Source organism: Cyrtonyx montezumae, unplaced genomic scaffold, assembly GCF_038088225.1.
Source record: "Cyrtonyx montezumae isolate F1298 unplaced genomic scaffold, pur_monq_1.0 scaffold_3, whole genome shotgun sequence".
Lineage (NCBI taxonomy): Eukaryota > Metazoa > Chordata > Aves > Galliformes > Odontophoridae > Cyrtonyx > Cyrtonyx montezumae.
Genome location: NW_027072034.1, coordinates 89758890 through 89777719, shown reverse-complemented (window position 1 = coordinate 89777719; position 18830 = coordinate 89758890). Strand labels below are relative to the sequence as shown.

Genomic DNA, 18830 nt, shown 5'->3' with positions numbered 1-18830 from the left:
CTCATGTAGCAATGTTGAGTTGCTTTTCAATTGTCTTCTAGAGTTTTCTTGGTGAAAATGCTCTTTTCCTTGAGAAATACTGCTCAAATATATTATAGCCTCATATGATAGGGAAGAGGATATAAAATCCCTTATTCTTTGCTTGACTGAGAAGGGTGTGTGTAAATTACAGGAAGGTTTTAAGATCTCCCGTGAAACTCCATGTTGGGTTTTTAATCATAATGTAAAACGCGCTACAGAGTAAAGCATTTGAATTATCCTAGAGGTTTATGCACCTCTGAGAAATCAATACCAGACAAATAAAAGGCAGAAATATTTTACTTTTTTACTGAACTAAGGATGGGAAAGGTTTGCATAGAGTAATTTCAACACAGGGATCCAAAAAGAATCTTAAAAGCCAGTTCATTTGTTTTTTGGATTTTTTTTTTTGTATAGTTTCTTTTGCTTTCACCAGCAGAAAAACAGCAGCAGTCAGAGAAAAATAAATATAGCTTCCTACACACATGCCATTAAAGCCTCCAGATTGAAGGGTTACATCCTGTCCAAAAAGCTGGAAAAGAACAACAGCATGTGCTGATGTATAGTATATCAGCACAAAGGTAGACGTCCTGGGTCTGGCTTGGATCAGAGAAATGCTGTTATTTGTAACAATTTATTGGCAAAAGACATATGTTTTTAATTTTGATCCTACATAGATAATTGTTAGGCTAAATGAGCAGTTGCAGAACTTGATCTAAAGCTTTATCTTGCTGGACAAGACCCCAAGGTTAGTAAGCTGTAAGACAAAACACAATACTCTGAGCCTTCTGCAGATTTGATTCCACTAAGTTTCACGTTTAGATGCTGTCTTGAAGGATAGTGTGTATGGCTTTAATTTTCTTAAATCATCTAATTAGAAAGTCAGTATTCTTCAGGGCAGATGACATTCATTATTTGCACAAATTAGATTCTAAGTCTTATCAGAGAATTGCAATGTGCACTACCTAGTGTAGAAACTCTACAAAACTCTATACTTGACCAAGACCACACACTCAGCTGGAGTGTGGAGAATGAAAAAACATGAGAAGAGAGACCCTCTTAATTGAATGCTGGAAAAATGCAAAAATCTTCTTTATTCATCTTTAACGAGCCTGTACCTACCGGTGTTAAGTGGAAATCTGTGCTTTAGAATCAGCAGTTTGTATCAGACTGTTGTGTGGCTCAGCACTAGCTGCGTTTTTTATATGGTCCTATTTTATGGATTTAGTCATTCACAAACTGTCATACAGTTCTGCAATTCACAAATGCACACAAAGCACTGCTGTTTATTTTTACGTTTAAAACATCGCTGCAATTCTGTTTAGTAATTCAAAGTTATAGGAGAGAATAATTTCAGACCTCAACATGTCTGTTAGTTTTAACCATCCCTAGAAGTCTACTAGACTTCAGTAATAATAATAAACAATTAAATGTAATGATTTCAAAGCATTAATTAAAAAATATATATAAATCTGTCCAGTTGACAAATGCAGTTGTTAAGTGTTAGTGTGTGAGATTTCCTTTCCCTGTTTCAGGGGTTCTGTCTCCTGGCCTCTCCATTCATGGAATTTTTGAAAAGAAAGGTTCCTCATAGTCAACACATCCAGCCTGTGAGCACCAACCTAGACAACCTAGAAAGAATGAGCCACTAAGCCCGCTTCAGGGCTGCATCCTGCCTCTTTTAGCATTTTGGCTGCAGTTGCTAATGTAGAGTAAAAAAAAAAAATGTTGTATTCATAGTGTTTCTTGCACCATTGGCAAGGCAGGTTTAGATAAAAAAATGTTTGACTAATTCTTGTCCTGTATCAAAAGAAGACATAAAACTCTATGATGTGTGCTTAGTTCTACATGCAAATAACAAGAAATCTATATTAAAATGAGAATTTTGTTGGGACTTTTAATCATTACTTTGACAAATGAATTTTAAAAGTAGTACAGATCACATCTGTTAAGTAAATTATTGTAAAATGTACAGTATGTCACTGGTGTTGGCTTAAGCCAGTTATTTACAGCATGCTAAGAGCAATTTATTAAAAAATCTCACAATTGTCATATGCATGTTTTTCTTATTGTTTTAATAATTTTTGCTAAGTGATATATGTCTGATTCATCTTAAGATTCATCTGTCTTGAACAGCTTCATTTGCTCGCCAGTATCTGAGTTAATCTTTTTAAAACTTCATAATTCATACTCTATTTTCATAGTCATGAAAATGACCTCCTCTGCAATTTTTTTAATGAGCTAATATAATTGTTTTTTGGGCTGTTGGTGTTCATGTTACATTAATAAATCTTTGGGTGCTTTTCTTCACATGTTAAAATAATACTTCTTTCTCCTTTCCAGACCAAAAAACATGTTGGTGTACAATTGTACAACAGGCGGAATCAATCCTTTCTTCTGGGGAGAAATGGGTAAGATCTAATTTAAAACCAGAATTATGTCAACTGTCAAAAGCATTTCTTGGCCAAACTTTGGAAGGATGATTTCCTACATCTAACATTCAATTTCTGTCATTCAAACTGTATGTTGGAGGTCCAATTGTAGTTAGTGAACTCCTGTGAGCAAAAGCTCATGGTGTTGAGCATTTGGCTCAGGAAGGCATTTAATCAATTTTCACTGTGGGCATACAGCAGCCCCACAAAGTATATGCTTTGCTAAACTGAGATATTAACATGGTGGAAAAATGAATAGAGAACCAGTCCCTTGGTTCTAGAAGCAGCAGCTCTACATAGCTGTAAGTGGTAATCTTCCTTTTCTGATTGCTGGGGTTGTTGGATTTGGAAGTAGCAGAATTTGTCCCAGCTGTATATTGCAACTGTATACTGTGTACAATCAGTACACTGATTGAGAGATGTAGAGGGCCTGATTTGCTTCTATTCACATCTTTGCATTTAAAAAACAGGACATGCTGTATTCACCACTCAGCCTTTGCTTTGCATTATGTAACAGGTAAACTTTAAGTCAGCAGGGAAACAGACCGTAACTGCACTTTCAGAACAAGACAAATCTGAAAACGTTACTATTCTCCTGCTATGATATTTGATCAAATGGTGTGCCAGTGAAGATGTCCAGAATTGGCTGTGCTGTGAGAAAATTTCAGGTTCCTGACATTTTTTAATGAGAGATGTAATGCTGTGAATTGTTACAGTCTGAGAAGACAGGAGAATCTTTATGGATTAATTGTTAGAAAATGCAGCCAATCTTCTTAACTTGTAAATTGAGAATTTCTGTGATTTCTTCACAGGAATGTTGTGATTTCACCTAGCAAGCAGCTAAATACCACATAACCTTTTGTTCACAATGAGATGGGGGAGATAACTGGAAAAAAAAGTTGGAACTTTTAGATTGAGATTAAATCTACTCACTAAGACAGAAAAGAGAAATAACAGTAATAATATTTATTTATTTGTTGTTTGTTTATTTATTTATATTTACAAAATGAGATGAGCTTTATGTTGTCAATTTCTTTTACAAATAATATTCTCTTGTGATTATTATTGTCTTCTGTTACTGTGGTGATGCTCTCCAAAATTACAAAAATGTGGTCAGCCAACTGGGTATTAATCTAAAGAAGTGTATTCTGCTTTGCTGCGCTGCAAGTTTTACTAGTCTGACTGTGTGAAGTGCATTTTACAACTTCAGCTCAAAAGTACATCTTAAAGCATACTTTAAAACGGTCTTTAGTTTGTGAAAATTTAATTTCAATTTATTTTTGGTGTTCTACCTATGGGAGATAGGTGTCTGATTATCCCTATGCTAAATAGGCCTTTGAGTTACAGAATTTGCTGTTGCATTTTTGTGCAGTGGTAAGATGGGAGAAAAACACCTCCTAAACCACTTCAGTAGCTCCTAGAGGTGAAGTATTTCTGGATCACACTTTTTTTGCCTTAATGACCCATTTGTTTCAGAACATCTGTTTGTCTGACTTTATTTCCAAAACACAGATAGTTGTAGGATAAAAAGCCATTTTTAGTCTTGTGAAGTTTTAATCCTTTCCAAAAATTAGGAGATAATGCAATTGTGTGTCAGACAGCGGAAGGAAAGTTCATAAAGAATTCACCTTGAATTCTTGAAGATTAAACTATTTCAAGTCACACAAAACTGGCACTTTCCTGAGTTCCTTTCAGTAAGTTTTTCAGATTGGTCACTTCATTTATGTTTATTTTAAAACAAAATTACTTTCATTCCTGACTTGCAGAATTTTGAGTTTTCAGCAGTATCTGCTTTTTGATCCAGATGATTCTCGCATGAAGGAACATGGCCAGCAGGTCAAGGGAGGTGATCCTCCCCCTCTACTCTACCCTGGTCAGGCCTCATCTGGAGTACTGCATCCAGTTCTGGGCTCCCTGGTACAGAAAGTCAGGGATCTCCTCAAAAGAGTCCAGCAGAGCGCCACAAGATGATAAAGGGCCTGGAGCATCTCCGCTATGAGGAAAGGCTGAGTGACCTGGACCTGTTCAGCCTTGAGAAAAGAAGACTGAGAAGGAATCTTATTAATGTTTATAAGTATCTTAAGTGTAGTAGCCAAAGGGACATGGAAAACTTCTTTTCAGTGATCTGTGGGGACAGGACAAGGGGAAATGGCCATAAACTGGAGCATAGGAAGTACCAAAGCAATATGCAAAAGAACTTGTTCTTGGTGAGGGTGATGGAGCACTGAAATGAGCTGTCCAGAGCGGTTATGGAGTCTCCTTCTTTGGTGATATTAAAGACCTGTCTGTACACCTAGCTCTGCAACCTGCTGTAGGGAACCTGCTTTGGTAGAGGGGTTGGAGTCAATGATCTCTGGAGGTTCGTTCCAACCCCTGCAATTCTGTGATTCTGTGATAATATTGTTGCTCCTTTACTACAGTTGCATTTTCCACTACAAGGTGTTGTTGATCTGTGTGAATTCTGAACATGGTTGATCATCTGACATGGTGAGAGTTGCACTTTCTGCTTATAATATTGACTTGTTCCTTCTTGCTATTCTGGCCAAAGAAGCAAAAAATGTGAAGAGGCAAGGGCAGCAACATCTTCAATGTGATTTTAGAAGGAAACAGTCACAGCCACTTACAGCTGAAAACGTGGTATATTAACATCAGGATTTGAATTGAGACAGAGCCATACAGACAATTCCAAAATATCAGTGGTTCTCAGTGAAACTGATAGGTTTCCACGAAGAAATGAGGTGACCAGAGAAGATGGAAAGAACTTAAATGTTGATAAGCAAGTGAGAACTTACACATAGACTGTCATTTAGGGTCTCTAGGAGAATCTTCCTTGAGGGGAAAAGATGCAGAGTTCATGGGATTGCTCTCCTGATCCATAAGGCACTGGGAATGGAATTCTTTACCTGTTAAAACTGCCACTGAAAAGTCACTCTTTGGCTGACAAAGCTGCTGACACATCTATCAGCAGCCTATGTCTCCTCCTCTGCCCAAAGCTGGTTTCACAGCTGCTTGCTACATTTCACCTCTACAGATGCCCTCCTACAGGTTCATGATCTCAACACATTCAATTTGACCAAGCTTTTTGTGGGTGCTTGCAGCATGCTAGAAGGTTGTTCTGGCTGGGCAAGTGATTTTTTGGAGTCAGCTTCTTCCCTGCCTACCTGTTTCTCTGTTGATTAGTTTCTGTATATATTGAGCACAACATTAGGTAATCTCACTTAATAAAAAAAAAAAAAAAAACGAAAAACTAATCCCTGTTCCCACCTGCTGCTACAGAACTAGGATTGCCCAGGCTTAAGGCAGAAACCTGTGGAGTTAAGAAATACTACCAGGGCATGTTCAGGATATACTGCTGTAGCTTGTGAGTGTGTTATTCTGAAGTTTTCTTTCAGAACATTTCATTTCTATCTGATGATAGGGAAACAGTTTTAATACTCCTACTTTTTGTTTAGGTCAACAAGAGAACATGCTGCAAAGCTTAAGATTTCCATATCACAGTCCACAAGATGATCACAAAATAATCACATAATTGCAGTGTGGCTACATAAAACAGAAATGACGTCAGTCAGTTCTGTCTAGTCAAATGTAAAATGAGTTTCAGAAGAACTGGTCTTCAGCCATTAAATGAGAACAAAAATTAACAGTGAACTTGCACTCAAATTAGATTGAACTATTTTAAATCTTTGTTTTCTAAAATTTGCAGCTAAAGTCTCTAACAAGTCTTCTCCAGTTACTGTTACTGTTACTAGTACAAGTAAAGCAAAAATCACTACTTGAAGTGCATTAATGAGCTGACTGCAGATGCATGTGAGGACTGTCTGAATATATGACTGGAATCTCCTTATCTAAAGATGATCCGGATATTTCTGTGACTTTCAAATTCTAATCTGATTTTCTGTTTGTAACATAAGCTTAGACTGTAAACTATAATGTGAGCGTGGACGGCTGTCATAACTCAAACTCATTGGAGGAAATAGTTAAAAGAAAAAAATAAAGAAGTGGATATCATCTTTGGTTAGCTCATAGGAAAGAGGAACACCATCTGTTTGTCAGTCCTTGCAATGATTGTCTTATATTTAACTACTGCAGTTCTATTAAGCCTCTCCAATATGCCAACACTCTAGTTAGTTCCATTTAGGTGCCATTTCTGTGGCTCTGTACCATTGCAGGAGCTCAGAACTGGGACCAGAATACTTTTTGCTTTACCATACAAAGTGAATTAAATGATTTCCAACCTATTTGGAGTTTTTCAAGTTAATAATGCAACAGAATTTGTTGCCTCTGTGTATCCGTAGCTCACACGAAAGCAAGCTACAGTACTTGATGTTGCAAGTCAGATGTCATTTGCAAAGACTTGATGTTTTTGGAGGAGTGGGAATGTACTATATAATAAATAAGTAGTTTCTTCCTGACTCAGAGTAATATTGACACTAGTACTTTTTGGAAATTTTGTAAGAAAAGAGGAATGTCATCTCTGTTTTATGCTAATAGTTCAAAGTTTGTCTTCAGTGATCTGAGGATGATCTAAAGATTATCAGTTACTATACAGTTATTATACAGTTATTATTACTTATCAGTTTCTTTATGTCTTCTCCAAGCAAAATCAGAAATGTAGCTCCTTGGTTTGAAGTGCTTCATGCTACAGCTGCCTGCTTTTATTCCATTAAGTTATTCTGTTTTGATAGGAAAGTTTAGGCTTGCCAATATTAAGTCTAAGTGCAGCATATGTTTTAGATAAGACTCTATTCTGCACTGGTATGATCTCACCTCAAGTAGCATGTGCAGCCACATAGAAATATTAGAGAGCATCCAAGGAATGGTTATAAAGATAGTCTAGAGGACAAGGTATTAGAGTAGTGGGTGAGGTCCCTTGTTTTGATCAGTCTAGAGAAGAGAAAACTGAGGGTAGACCTCATGTCAGCCTACAGCTGGAGGGGCAAGCACCTATCTGTTCTCTCTAGTGACAGTGGTGGGTCTAGAGGGAACAGTGTGAAGCTGCTCCAGGAAAGTGTCAGATTGAGTACTAGGGGAAAAAAAAAACACACAGTGGGTGGTTGTGGACTAGAATAGGCTCTCCAGTGCAGTGGTCAGAGCACCGAGCTTGCCAGAGTCCAAGGAGCATTTGGACAATGCTTTGAGAAATATTGTTTGAGTTTTGGGTAGTCCTTTGTGGAGCTGTAAGTTGAAGCCAACAGTCCTTATAAGTCCCTTCCAACTCAGGCTATTCTATATGATTCTATGGTTCTGTTAATGCCAGAAGGGACCATAGGATCATATTATCCAAATCCTGGTTACATGGTTCACAGAACTATAGATTAAACATATACCCACCATAATTTGGACTTTACTGCAGCATGTTAGTATGACTGTGTCCAGGTCATCTGAGTAACTGCTTTTAAGTAAAATGCCTGTTCTTTTACAGAGCAGTATGTCATGTCCACATTCAAAAGAAATCCACTGGAACAGGCCTTCAGAACACCCAATGCTCACTTGACATCCAACTACTTAATAAACCAGTACTGGATAACTGTTAGTCACAAGGCTCCTGCCATACTCTATGACCTGTACATGAGGCTCACAGGAAGAAAGCCCAGGTAAGAATTTGCATTCCTTCAACCATCTCCACATGCACTGCTGTTACAGAGAGCAGATCTCTAGCTTTTGAAAACAGGCTTCTTCAGCATGAAGTCCCTGGTCTTTCACCAATCTCTGCCTTGTCTTGAGGTGATTACTCAAAACAAAAAGAAACTACACAGAATAATCTAGCATTCCAAACCTTTCCAGTGGTCAGAGCACAGCACAGGTGTTGACTCCATTCTTGAAGATTGGACCGCTGAGGGCTAGCGATTTTCCACGCTAGGGCCACTGCCATCACAGACACCAATATGGTTATGTAGAAAATGGCAAAATGGCCTTTAATAGCACAACAGCTCTTTATATACATACATCTATCATTGTCTATGCCCCCTAGAGCATGCGTCATACATCACTCACAGAGCAGGGGAGGGCCTATCGCGTCACATCCCGGTGTCCCAGCCACACCTACTACAACACACAGGTTATAAACTGAGCTTTAGACCCAAGAAAGGACAACTGCATTAAATTGGTCCAACCAAGGACAAAAGTTAGAGCCGCTGACACCAAAAAAACACAAAGAGTGTTTAGAAACTGGGGACTCCTTGCTAAGAGGCACCCATACGCCACTCAGACAATCTGTAAGAGAGGTTTGTTGCCTGATGGGCACCCACAGTTCTGACATCAAGAAGACGCTACCAGGTCTGATAAAGCTAGAGGGTTACTATCTGCTCCTACTCCTTCAAGTTACATCACATGAGGCTGCAACAAGGAGACTACAGAATATTAACAGACACTTTTTGTCCCTTGGAAAGATCTTGAATAGATTAGGAATACAGGCAGTGTTCCTTATCCTTCCGTTTGGATACTGGGACCCAGCTAGAAGGAGAAGAATGGATCAGTTAAATGACTGGCTGCATGGGTAGTGTCATGTTCTGGGTTTTGGGTTCTTTGATGTTGGATGAACCTTTGAAAGACCAGGCATGTCAGTGTTGGATGGGTTGCAGTTGAGCAGGTGGGGAAAGAATATTCTGGGCAGCGAGCTGTCTGGACTGAGTAGATGGGTAGATGACTGGGTAGATGAGAGGAGAAAAGTGGATGAAGCCTTAACTTCAGCAAGGCTTTTGGCACAGTCTCTCATAGCATCCTCTTAGATAAGCTTAGGAACTGTGGGGTAGATGAGTGGTCAGTGAGGTGGATTGAGAACTAACTGACTGGCAGAGTCCAGAGGTTTGTGATCAGCAGCACAGAGTCTAGTTGGAGGCCTGTAATTAGCAGCGTTCCCCAGAGGTCAGTACAGATTGCAGTGTTGTTCAGCATCCTCATCAGTGACCTGGATGAAAGGATAGAGTGTACCCTCAACAAGTTTGCTGATGATAGAAAGCTGAGAAGAGTGGCTGACATACCAGAAGGCTACGCTATCCATTCAGCAAGACCTGGGTGAGCTTGAGAACTGGGCAGAGAGGAACCTTATGAGGTTCAACAAGAGCAAGAGCAGTGTCCTGCACCAGGGGAGGAATAACTGCATGCGTCAGTACAGGTTATGGGCTTGTCTGCAAGCACTGCACAGAAGGACCTGTGTGTCCTGGTGGACAACAGGTTGGCCATGAGCCAGCAGTTTACCCTTGTGTCCAAGAAGGATAGTGGTATCCTGGAGTACATTGAAAAGAGCATTGCCAGAAGGTCGATGGAAGTTCTCTTCCACCCTAATCAAACCTGCTGGAGCATTGTCAGCAGTTCTGGGCTCCCCAGTTTAAGAAAGACAGGGAACTTGTCCAGTGGAGGGCTACAAAGACTATTATGGAACATTAGCTGCATTTTAGAATTGTAACCAATAAGGCTATCAGTGACAGCTACTGCTGTTGCGGTTTTTTCTCCTTTCACTTCATCCACAATGAAGAAAGAGAGATATTATGAAAAAGAGTGTTATAGCTGCTCAGAGTCTGCAGAAATTCATGTTTCTGCTTAGCTGGTATTTTTCATTACATTAATCCTTAATCCAAACTAGTAAATATTTTGAATATGCTCACAACATCTGAACTGAAACAGTTAGCATATACCACTGTTTTTTTACATGCCTGTTTAGTTTTCTTAATTTCTCTCTATGATGCACAGTTTCAGCTGCTCAGATAATTTGCATTGAGTAGTTCTATAGGTAGGGCTCACAGTGACAGGCGGCCATATGAACAGAGTATATATTTTCCAGTGTAAAAGCCTATTTTTAAAATAAAAATACAGACACACTGTTGGTTCTCTTTGTGGGTTTTTTGTTTATTTATTTTTGGTGGATTTTTTTGTTTGTTTTCTGACAGATTTCATTAACCCTAAGTACTTTAAAGATAATGATGGCTTTTTGAGAGCCAGTTTAAGGGTCAATTCCTGACTTTTGCATTCTAATCATATACTTTGATTCCTGAGTTCCTTTAAGGTATTAAAATACTCAGTTTTGTCCCACAGTACTTGCTCACACAGGAAGAGAGATTAATTTGAAGGACTTCTGAAATAGTTTAAATAAACTGAATTTAATCAAAGTGGACATATTTATTCAGAATGAAAGTTCCCTTAATTTGATGTTTTGCTTCTAAAACGAAAGCTACTTTAATTCTGAGTGCAGTATCTATGTGTGCTTTAAACACACTCTTAGTAAGCTGCACAGCTCTCCTCTGAATTGAATTGTCTTTTTTGCTGTGCTTAGCGCTTATCTAAGTGACAGTCACATCTGCACGAAGAGAGGCCAGCCTGGCACCATTCTTCCACAGACTGCCACTTTTTATTTGTCACAGTGACGTTGTTACCCTCTGGGCAGCTCAAAATTCCTCATGAAAACAGCTCTGTTTTCCACAGAAATCAGCCTTTTGATGCTTTCTCTTACCCTTATCCAGTTTGATAGAACATGATGTTCTCTAAAAAACAGATCAAGCACTGTACATCAGAGCATTTGAAAACAACTGTCTCCTACAGGCCTTTTATACTCATGACCATTGAGACACTTGTCAAATAATCTTGTGAGGTAGGGCACCATTTCTGTCTTTCCCTGTAATATATTAAAAAATAAAAAAATAAAAGAAAATAAAAGAAGACAAGAAACATGAGAGACCTGATTTTGCATTTCCAAAGTTCCTTTCTAGCAGCCCTGAACTGGCTGTAATCATTACCAGGACATTCATACTCCACGAAGACATTGAGACAGTTTATCTGTGTACTCCCATTCTCCCTCACCACAAAAATGCCTGTGAAAATTTTTATCCACACGAGTTCACTGCTATGAGAACCTTCCTGTGAAAGGAAGGACACAAAAACAATTCCAAATTGCCACTGTATTACACAGGGACGATTGTGGCCTTTATGAAAAACAGAGAGATGAATGAAAGCCCAAGATAAAAAAGTTGCCATTATCTGAAAGCTGAATTTGAGTAATAGGCTTCAGAACTTGTCCATGCTGCAGAAGCAGTCACCTCTGAATTAGAGCTGACTCAGTATAAGCTAAATCCAAAATCAAAGCCTTCATTTCAGGTCAAGACAGGCTTCAGGACAGAAGAACATTTCAGTGCTAGAGGGAGAAGTATCCACCTTATGATGCAAAGATACTTCTGTGTTTTTGCAAGACTTGGTACTGGTTCGTGGATATTCACGCCATGTGGTGTAGATATGGGCATCTACCCTTCTGTACAAATCAGTAAATAAAAGCCTTAGTCTTCTCCTGAAGAATGAGTGTTTGCATTCGTGTTAAAGATAAAAACAAAGGCTTAGTAGCTGTAGGTCCAGGACCTCACCTGGAGCAGTTTTTAGATTCTTGCTGAGTTCATTTTCAGCCTGGTATATAACAGTGGAAAGTTCATCAGTTCACTTGGATTGGTGAAAACAGCTTGAGTTTTTTGCATTAAGACATACTTTCTCTCCTTCTCTGGTCCTCTGTCTCTGTTTCAGAATGATGAAGATTATCAATCGGCTGCACAAGTCTATGATGCTCCTGCAGTATTTCTCCACCCAATCCTGGGATTGGTCTTCAGATAATATGAATATGTTAATGGGTCAGCTTAACACAGAGGACAAAAAGGTTAGTATGTCATGCATGTTGCGTGTGTCATGCATGTTGACTGCTGAACTCCACTTCTGTTCATCTGCAGCAATTATTTTTTGTGTGTTGTTGAGTTCTCAAATGACATCTGCCTAGATTACTGCAATTAACATGAACCTGAAAAAATATATATTTCTTCTTGTTTTATTCAAGAACTTACCAAGAACCTTCCATTTACTGTAGGAGAATGTTTTCTCCTGACACGTATTGCTCTTTCTTCTGATAGAAGTCAATCACTGTATTCTTTCCAGCTAACATAGCAACTATTTACCTTTTACTCTCAGATTTCTGTTTGGCATATAAATAGCCTAGATTTGTTTCCACAGCCAAAATGGCCTGCACAAAAGGAACAAAGATTTATATCCTCAGTGCTCCATGTGTGCTCAGCCTTCTGAGATAGCTACATAGATACATAGAATTTCAGGCATCTCCTTTCATGGGGGGTGTATCAATATAAATTAATGTGCTGTACAGGAACCCCAGAAAGACAGTAGCAGTGGTAATATAAATATATGTGGTTAATTTCAGTACAATTATCATTGGATAACTGTAGCATTCTCAGTAGCTTCTCATCCTAGTTTTCATACTGTCTCATTTTTTGAAAACTAGGAAGCTCCTCTACAATATCATTTTCTCCCTTATCTCCTCTGGCAGTATGAAATTTGGTAGGTGACCCAGAAGGAAACCACTTGAAAAAATTTGGTATTTTTATCCACATAGGTCTTAATGGATACTGCATGAGTAAGTTTAGTTAACGTATGGTGTGTTAGCGTGAACAATATGAAAAATGTTCCTGTTTGATTTAAAGTCTCTAGAAAGCAACTGCTTTGCAGGATGTCAAGCTCTGCTGTAGTCTCTGTAGGTTTGAAATACTACTCCTTTGGAATGGAATTGTAACTGAAAGACTGAAGGAATATGGAGATTAGGTAAGCCTGAATGTACTTCAGTTCAGTACCTCATTTCAAAGAGGTACTTAGATATGCATCAGTCTCATGTGAAATTTTGATACAGATTCCCAAGAGAAGAGCCAAGAGGTTTCTTCTATAGTCTGTACAGGTAGTGCATGCAGAAAATTCAAATGGCTAGGGGCAGTGGTACTGCTGTGACTGTTGCAGATGCATATGGAACCTAACTGATAATTCAGAAGCTTGCATTAAGGCAGATAAACAAAAAGTCACAGCAACAAGGGCTTCAGCGCAAGTTAGAAATTGTTTCAGACTTCCCAAGTTGCTTATGAGATTATGGATTATTTTCCACATCCTGTGTTGCCACTGTCATATTGCAAGAAGTGTATTCAAGTTAGGTATTTCACGGAGAATACAGTTCCCTATACACATCTGACAGACACACAGGGATCTGCACAATAGAAACCTGCATTTTACACTGTTTGCTCAAGTTGTTGCTGTTCTAATACCAAAGAGTATTAGATAACAGTATTACTTGATACAATTCCTGTACAAAACCAACATGCCTAGATTGCCTCAAATGTGGAAGGAAGGATTTTATTTATTTTATCTTCCCTTTTAAGGCTGTGTGAATAAAAAAGGCCATTCACTTTAAAAGTGCTCCATTTAAAAGAAATATCACCTCAACAAAACCACTTTACAAATAATTTCTTTGTTCTAATGGTCAGACAACAACATGAGAGCTTGATATCAATTTTTCCAGTATCGGCACTGAAATCAACTAACTAGCTCTGCAGTGAGATAAATTGATACCAAGCAACATAGTAACCCATTCCATTTATTTCTGGCAGTCTAGATGCTGAGAGTAAATGCAGCACAGCACAGAGTGGCAACTGATGCAGAAGCACCCATCCAGTTCATTTATTCTCTCTTAACACTCGTAATGAAAAAAAAAAGAAAAAAGAAAACAAGAAAAACAAACAAACAAACAAACAAACACCTGCAGAGAGCTTTCAGAAGAGTGTATGCTTCAGTGGAATGCCTTTTTTCTTCCATGTGTGTGGGGATGAGTGTGCATTTTCTTATATTTATGTACAAGTGTCTACCTGAAAGAAAAAATGTTTCATTGTTTTCTGCCAGTTAGCACTAAATTTCTACTTGCTTTGCTCAAACTTCTGACTGGAAAAATCATTAATTGACATCTATGAAATACAGTTTTTAAGTGTCCATGTCTTCTTTGAAGCTTAGTGGCTTTAAAAACTTTATAGAGGTGGCATTGTCTGGATCAGGTCAGTGAACTTGTTTTGAACACTGGGATTTAACTTCTGCTGTTTTTCTTTATATCCCAGTTATACAACTTTGATGTTCGTCAGCTTCATTGGTCAGAATACATTGAAAGCTATTGCCTAGGTGCTAAGAAGTATTTGCTAAACGAGGACATGTCTGGCATCCCTGCAGCAAAGCAGCACTTACGAAAGTAAGTCATATCCAATGAAATATACCAAAGTTCCTGGCTATCTTAAATGAATTGTGAGGAAAATCATTCTATTTACCTTGAAAGATGTTGTTGATGAATAAGATGGAGATAAATATAGCATAGTTTATTTTTATGGCAGAGCATTGTCAATGTTTCATTTTTTCTTCCTATAAAAAAAAAAGGACTTAGCATCGTAGAATTACAGAAAATTTTATTTTGAAATAGACATTTAAAGATCATCAAGTTGAACTCCTTTGCAATGAACAGAGACATCTACCACTAGATCAAGGTGCTGTGAGCCCCATCTTGAATGCTGAGACTTTGAATGTCTCCAAGGATGGGGCTTCCTTCACTCTTCTGGACAACTCATTCCAGTCCCTCATCACCCTCGTTGTAAGAAACTTCTTCCTTAGGTCCAATTCAGATCTCGCCTCTTTTTATTTTGAAACCATTTCCCCTTGTCCTATCGCAACAGACTGTGACAAGGTGTCTGTCCCCTTCTTTCTTGTACTCCATTACTAGATACTGAAGGGCCACCGTCAGATCTCCCTGGAGCTTTCTGTTCTCCAGGCTGAGTAGCCCCAGCTCTCTCAGCTTGTCCTCATAGGAAGATGATCCATTCCTTGGGTCATTCTTGTGGCCCTCCTCTGGATGCGCTCCAACAGGTCCATATCTCTCCTGTGCTGAGGAGTCCATGTCTGGATACAGTGCACCCAGGAAGTCTCACTAGTGCACAGTAGAGGGGCAGGACCACCTCCCTTGATGTGCTGACTACACATTTTTTGATGCAGCGCAGGATACAGTCAGTTTTCTGAGCTGCTAGGGCATATTGCTGGCTCATGTCCAGCCTGCCATCCACCAGTATGCCAGTTCTTTTCAGCAGGACTGTTCTCCTTCCTTACATTCCCCAGTTTGTACTGATAGCAGGGCTTGCCATGATCCAGGTGCAAGCCCTTCCACTTGAATTTTTTGAACCTCATGATGTTCAACAGGGCCCGCTGCACAATCCTTTCTAGGTCTTTCTAAATGGCATCCCATCCTGTGGCCTTCTCAGCCTCAGTGCAGGGTTTGGTGTCATCTGAAAACCTGCTGAAGGTGCACTCAATCCCACTGTGAGTGGGATGAAGAAGTTAAAGATCACTGGTTCCAATACGGACCCCTGAGGGACACTACTTGCCATTGACCTCCACTCAGACATTGAGCAATTGGTCACTATTCTCTGAATATTATCTCACAACTGGTTTCTCTTCCATCAAACAATCCAGTATTCAAATCCATGCCTTTCCATTGTGGAGAGAAAAATGTTACGGAGGACTGTGTCAGAGGCCTTACTGAAGTCTAGACAGATGATATTGTTGGCTCTTTCCTTATCTACTGATGCAGTCATACTACCATAAAAAGCAACGAAGTTGGTAAGGCAGGACCTGCCCTCGTGAGGCCATGCTGGTTATCCCATATCACCTCCCTTTCTTCCATATGCTTTTGCATAGCTTCCAGGAGGATCTGCTTCATGATATTCCCTAGCAGTTAAGAGAGGCTAACTTGTGATGGCACTAATAGGCAAGGGCTAGACATTATGCCTTCCCAGCAGATGAACACACAAAGGAATTGCTTTGAATAAGAATAATCAATGAATACAGAAGGCCCTGGCAATTCAGAATTAAAGCAGAAAAACAAGGCCAGATTTAGATATTGTGAAGCTCCTTTAAGTTCTTAGCATTTGAAAGGGATTGCATAAATACCTGAAGTGTTTCTGTTATTTTGAATTTAATTTAAAGTTGATTCTAAATTCTTGGGAGAAGAAAGTGATGTAGAATGGGAACAATTCTCCAAAACTGGTGCAAAGCTTATATTTTCAAGTCCTAGTAAAAGTTTTAAGAGCTTCTAAATGAACAATATGAGATTGTCCTTCTCCTTTTCAGTCAAAGGTTTTCCTCTGAAGCCCTTTTTCTCAGAGATATGCAGACAAAAAGCTCTCTTGGAGCTTAGTTCTTTCTTAAAAGAAAACCGTTCTTGTGCACTATAAATACTAGAAGTGGAAAACAGACTGTTGCTAAAGTAAAGAGTGTTAGAATCATAGAATGGTTTGGGTTGGAAGAGATCTTGAAGATTATTTAGTTCCAATGCACCTCCCATGGGCAGGGACACCTTCTACTAGACCAGGTTGCCTAGGGCCCCACTTGACATGGCACTGAACGCTTCCAGGGATGGGGCATCTATGGTTTCTCTGGTCAGCCTGTTCTAGAGCCTTGCCACTCTCGGAGAAAAAAAGTTCTGAATTCCCTCTTCTTTTAGTTTACAGTCACTATCCCTTGTCCTATCACTACACCTTCTGATAAAGAGTCCATCCCCATCTATTCTTTAGGCCTCCTTTAGGTACTGGAAGATCAGACTGAGCCTTTTCTCTGTACTGAACAACCCCAGCTCTCTTAGCCTCTCCTTACAGGGGAGTTGCTGCAGCCTTCTGATCATCATATTGGATCCAGACCAAGAGATCTATGTTGCTGGTGGCCCTAGAAGTGAATGTAGAATTCCAGGTGCTATAGTACTGCAAAAGTTAAGATCTCTTATGGTTACTGAGTAATTTCATAATATTAAAAGCACAGTTTCACTCAGATAAGATAATTGTATTCATCAGGTCCTAAAAAACTCCTCCAGCTTGTCACCGATCCTACATAGTCAAAAATAAATAATATCCCAAATAAAAGACGAAGGTATAGGGCATGCCCTACACTATCATTAAAAAAAAAAAATTCTCAGTATGTCTTCCATCTGTTCTGGTTTAAAAGCAGAGTACATGGAACAAGAAAGACTTAAAATATGGGTATTTCACCTGTTACATTAACTGTTCACTACACTGCAATTTCGACACAGTCTTGGTGGGATGGTAGGGACTAGTGCTTTCACTAACATAGAAGGGCAAAAAGCCCAAGGGCACTTCTAAACTAGATTTCTTAGAAAGTTATCTGTAGCAAATTAACTAAGCTTATAGCTTTTGTTGTTTTTGTTTTCCTTCATAACATGTCTCTGTCTTTTCTCAGACTGAGGAATATCCGATATGCATTTAACACCACCCTCCTTGTGATCATCTGGCGCATTTTCATTGCAAGGTCACAGATGGCTCGAAACATCTGGTACTTTGTGGTGAGCCTCTGCTACAAGTTCCTTTCCTACTTCAGGGCATCCAGCACCCTCAGGCACTGAAGATGTCCATCAATAACCAGCCACTTCCAAAAGGATCTTCAATCCCCTCTAACCAGCAGCAATGGGCAACGGAGTCTGAAAGTAACATTAAAATCCACTCCCTCCAACTGCAACCTTCATTTATTGTGCACAGATATATGTTCACCTTTTTAGTTTTAATCAGTGCTTTAATACATGGTGATATTTATTCCATAGGACTAGACTGATTTTTAAAGCCAGAAAGCTTTAGGAACAGATGAAGATGGAATTTTTTATCAGGAGTTCAGTGTGCAAGAGTAAAGATTAACTAAAGCTGCAGTCTTCCCATGTACTACCTATTTTAGACTATATTAATTCCATCTTCCTCCATAAAGGAGGCAAAATTAAAGTGCAGAACCTTGGAAGAAAAGAATGCCATCAGAGAAGAACCAGTCAAGGAAATCAACCTTTAAGAGGTCTTCCTAAAGAGGATATTTATTCCTTTATTCTCATTCAGAAATTGTACATTTTCCTTTTTTTGAAACCGAGGGGAAAAACAAAAAAAAAAGTACAGTTACACTAGGCACACTGAACACACTGAACAGTTTTCAGATCTTGCTACTGAGGACTGATACTTTCAAGCCATAATCGAAGACACAAAGAGAATTCATGTACCTGTGCTTACTATACTCACATGCTTCCTTCTTATGGAGAGGCAATTTTTTTCTTGTTGGTTAAGGTTGCAGTTATCTTCCATTAAACAGCCTTGTTCTTGCATTTATCACTTTTGCTTGGAACATTTCTTCAGCTTGAAAAATGCTCTATTTACTCTGAGGATAAAAATACCTTAAAGATTGAAGAAAAATTCAGAAACTTGTTAATATTTTTGATAAGTAGGTCTTTTTCTCAATTCCATTTGCCTCCCTGTAGCTCAAAAATAAACTGATATTGTCCTTCAGGATCTCATTACAGCTAAATCACTTTGCTGATAACTTCAACTGGTGAAAAATATGCAGACATGTATGGAGGGAATCTTATCGATCAGGACAGTTCTGCTACCAGTTGTCAGGAGAGTCTGAAACTTACTTCTGTTGAGGTTAAGAAAGTTTCAAAGGTTGACTTCTGTGTAAAAATCATCATGTGCTCTGAAAGTAATGTTTTGTCCTCCTTTGCAGTTTAGAAAG

At 39.0% G+C, this 18830-nt stretch overlaps 1 protein-coding gene across 1 annotated transcript in view; it reads left to right on the top strand.

Moving 5' to 3' along the window:
• The window catches only part of FAR2 (fatty acyl-CoA reductase 2), a 62875-nt gene extending 44695 nt beyond the window's left edge, over positions 1-18180 (top strand). The window contains exons 7-11 of the mRNA XM_065742325.1: positions 2362-2429; positions 7873-8044; positions 11952-12081; positions 14357-14484; positions 17526-18180. Coding sequence (XP_065598397.1) covers positions 2362-2429; positions 7873-8044; positions 11952-12081; positions 14357-14484; positions 17526-17688 — 661 coding nt within the window. The 3' untranslated portion in view covers positions 17689-18180. The remainder of the gene's footprint in view (positions 1-2361; positions 2430-7872; positions 8045-11951; positions 12082-14356; positions 14485-17525) is intronic.
• The last annotated feature ends 650 nt before the right edge of the window (positions 18181-18830 follow it).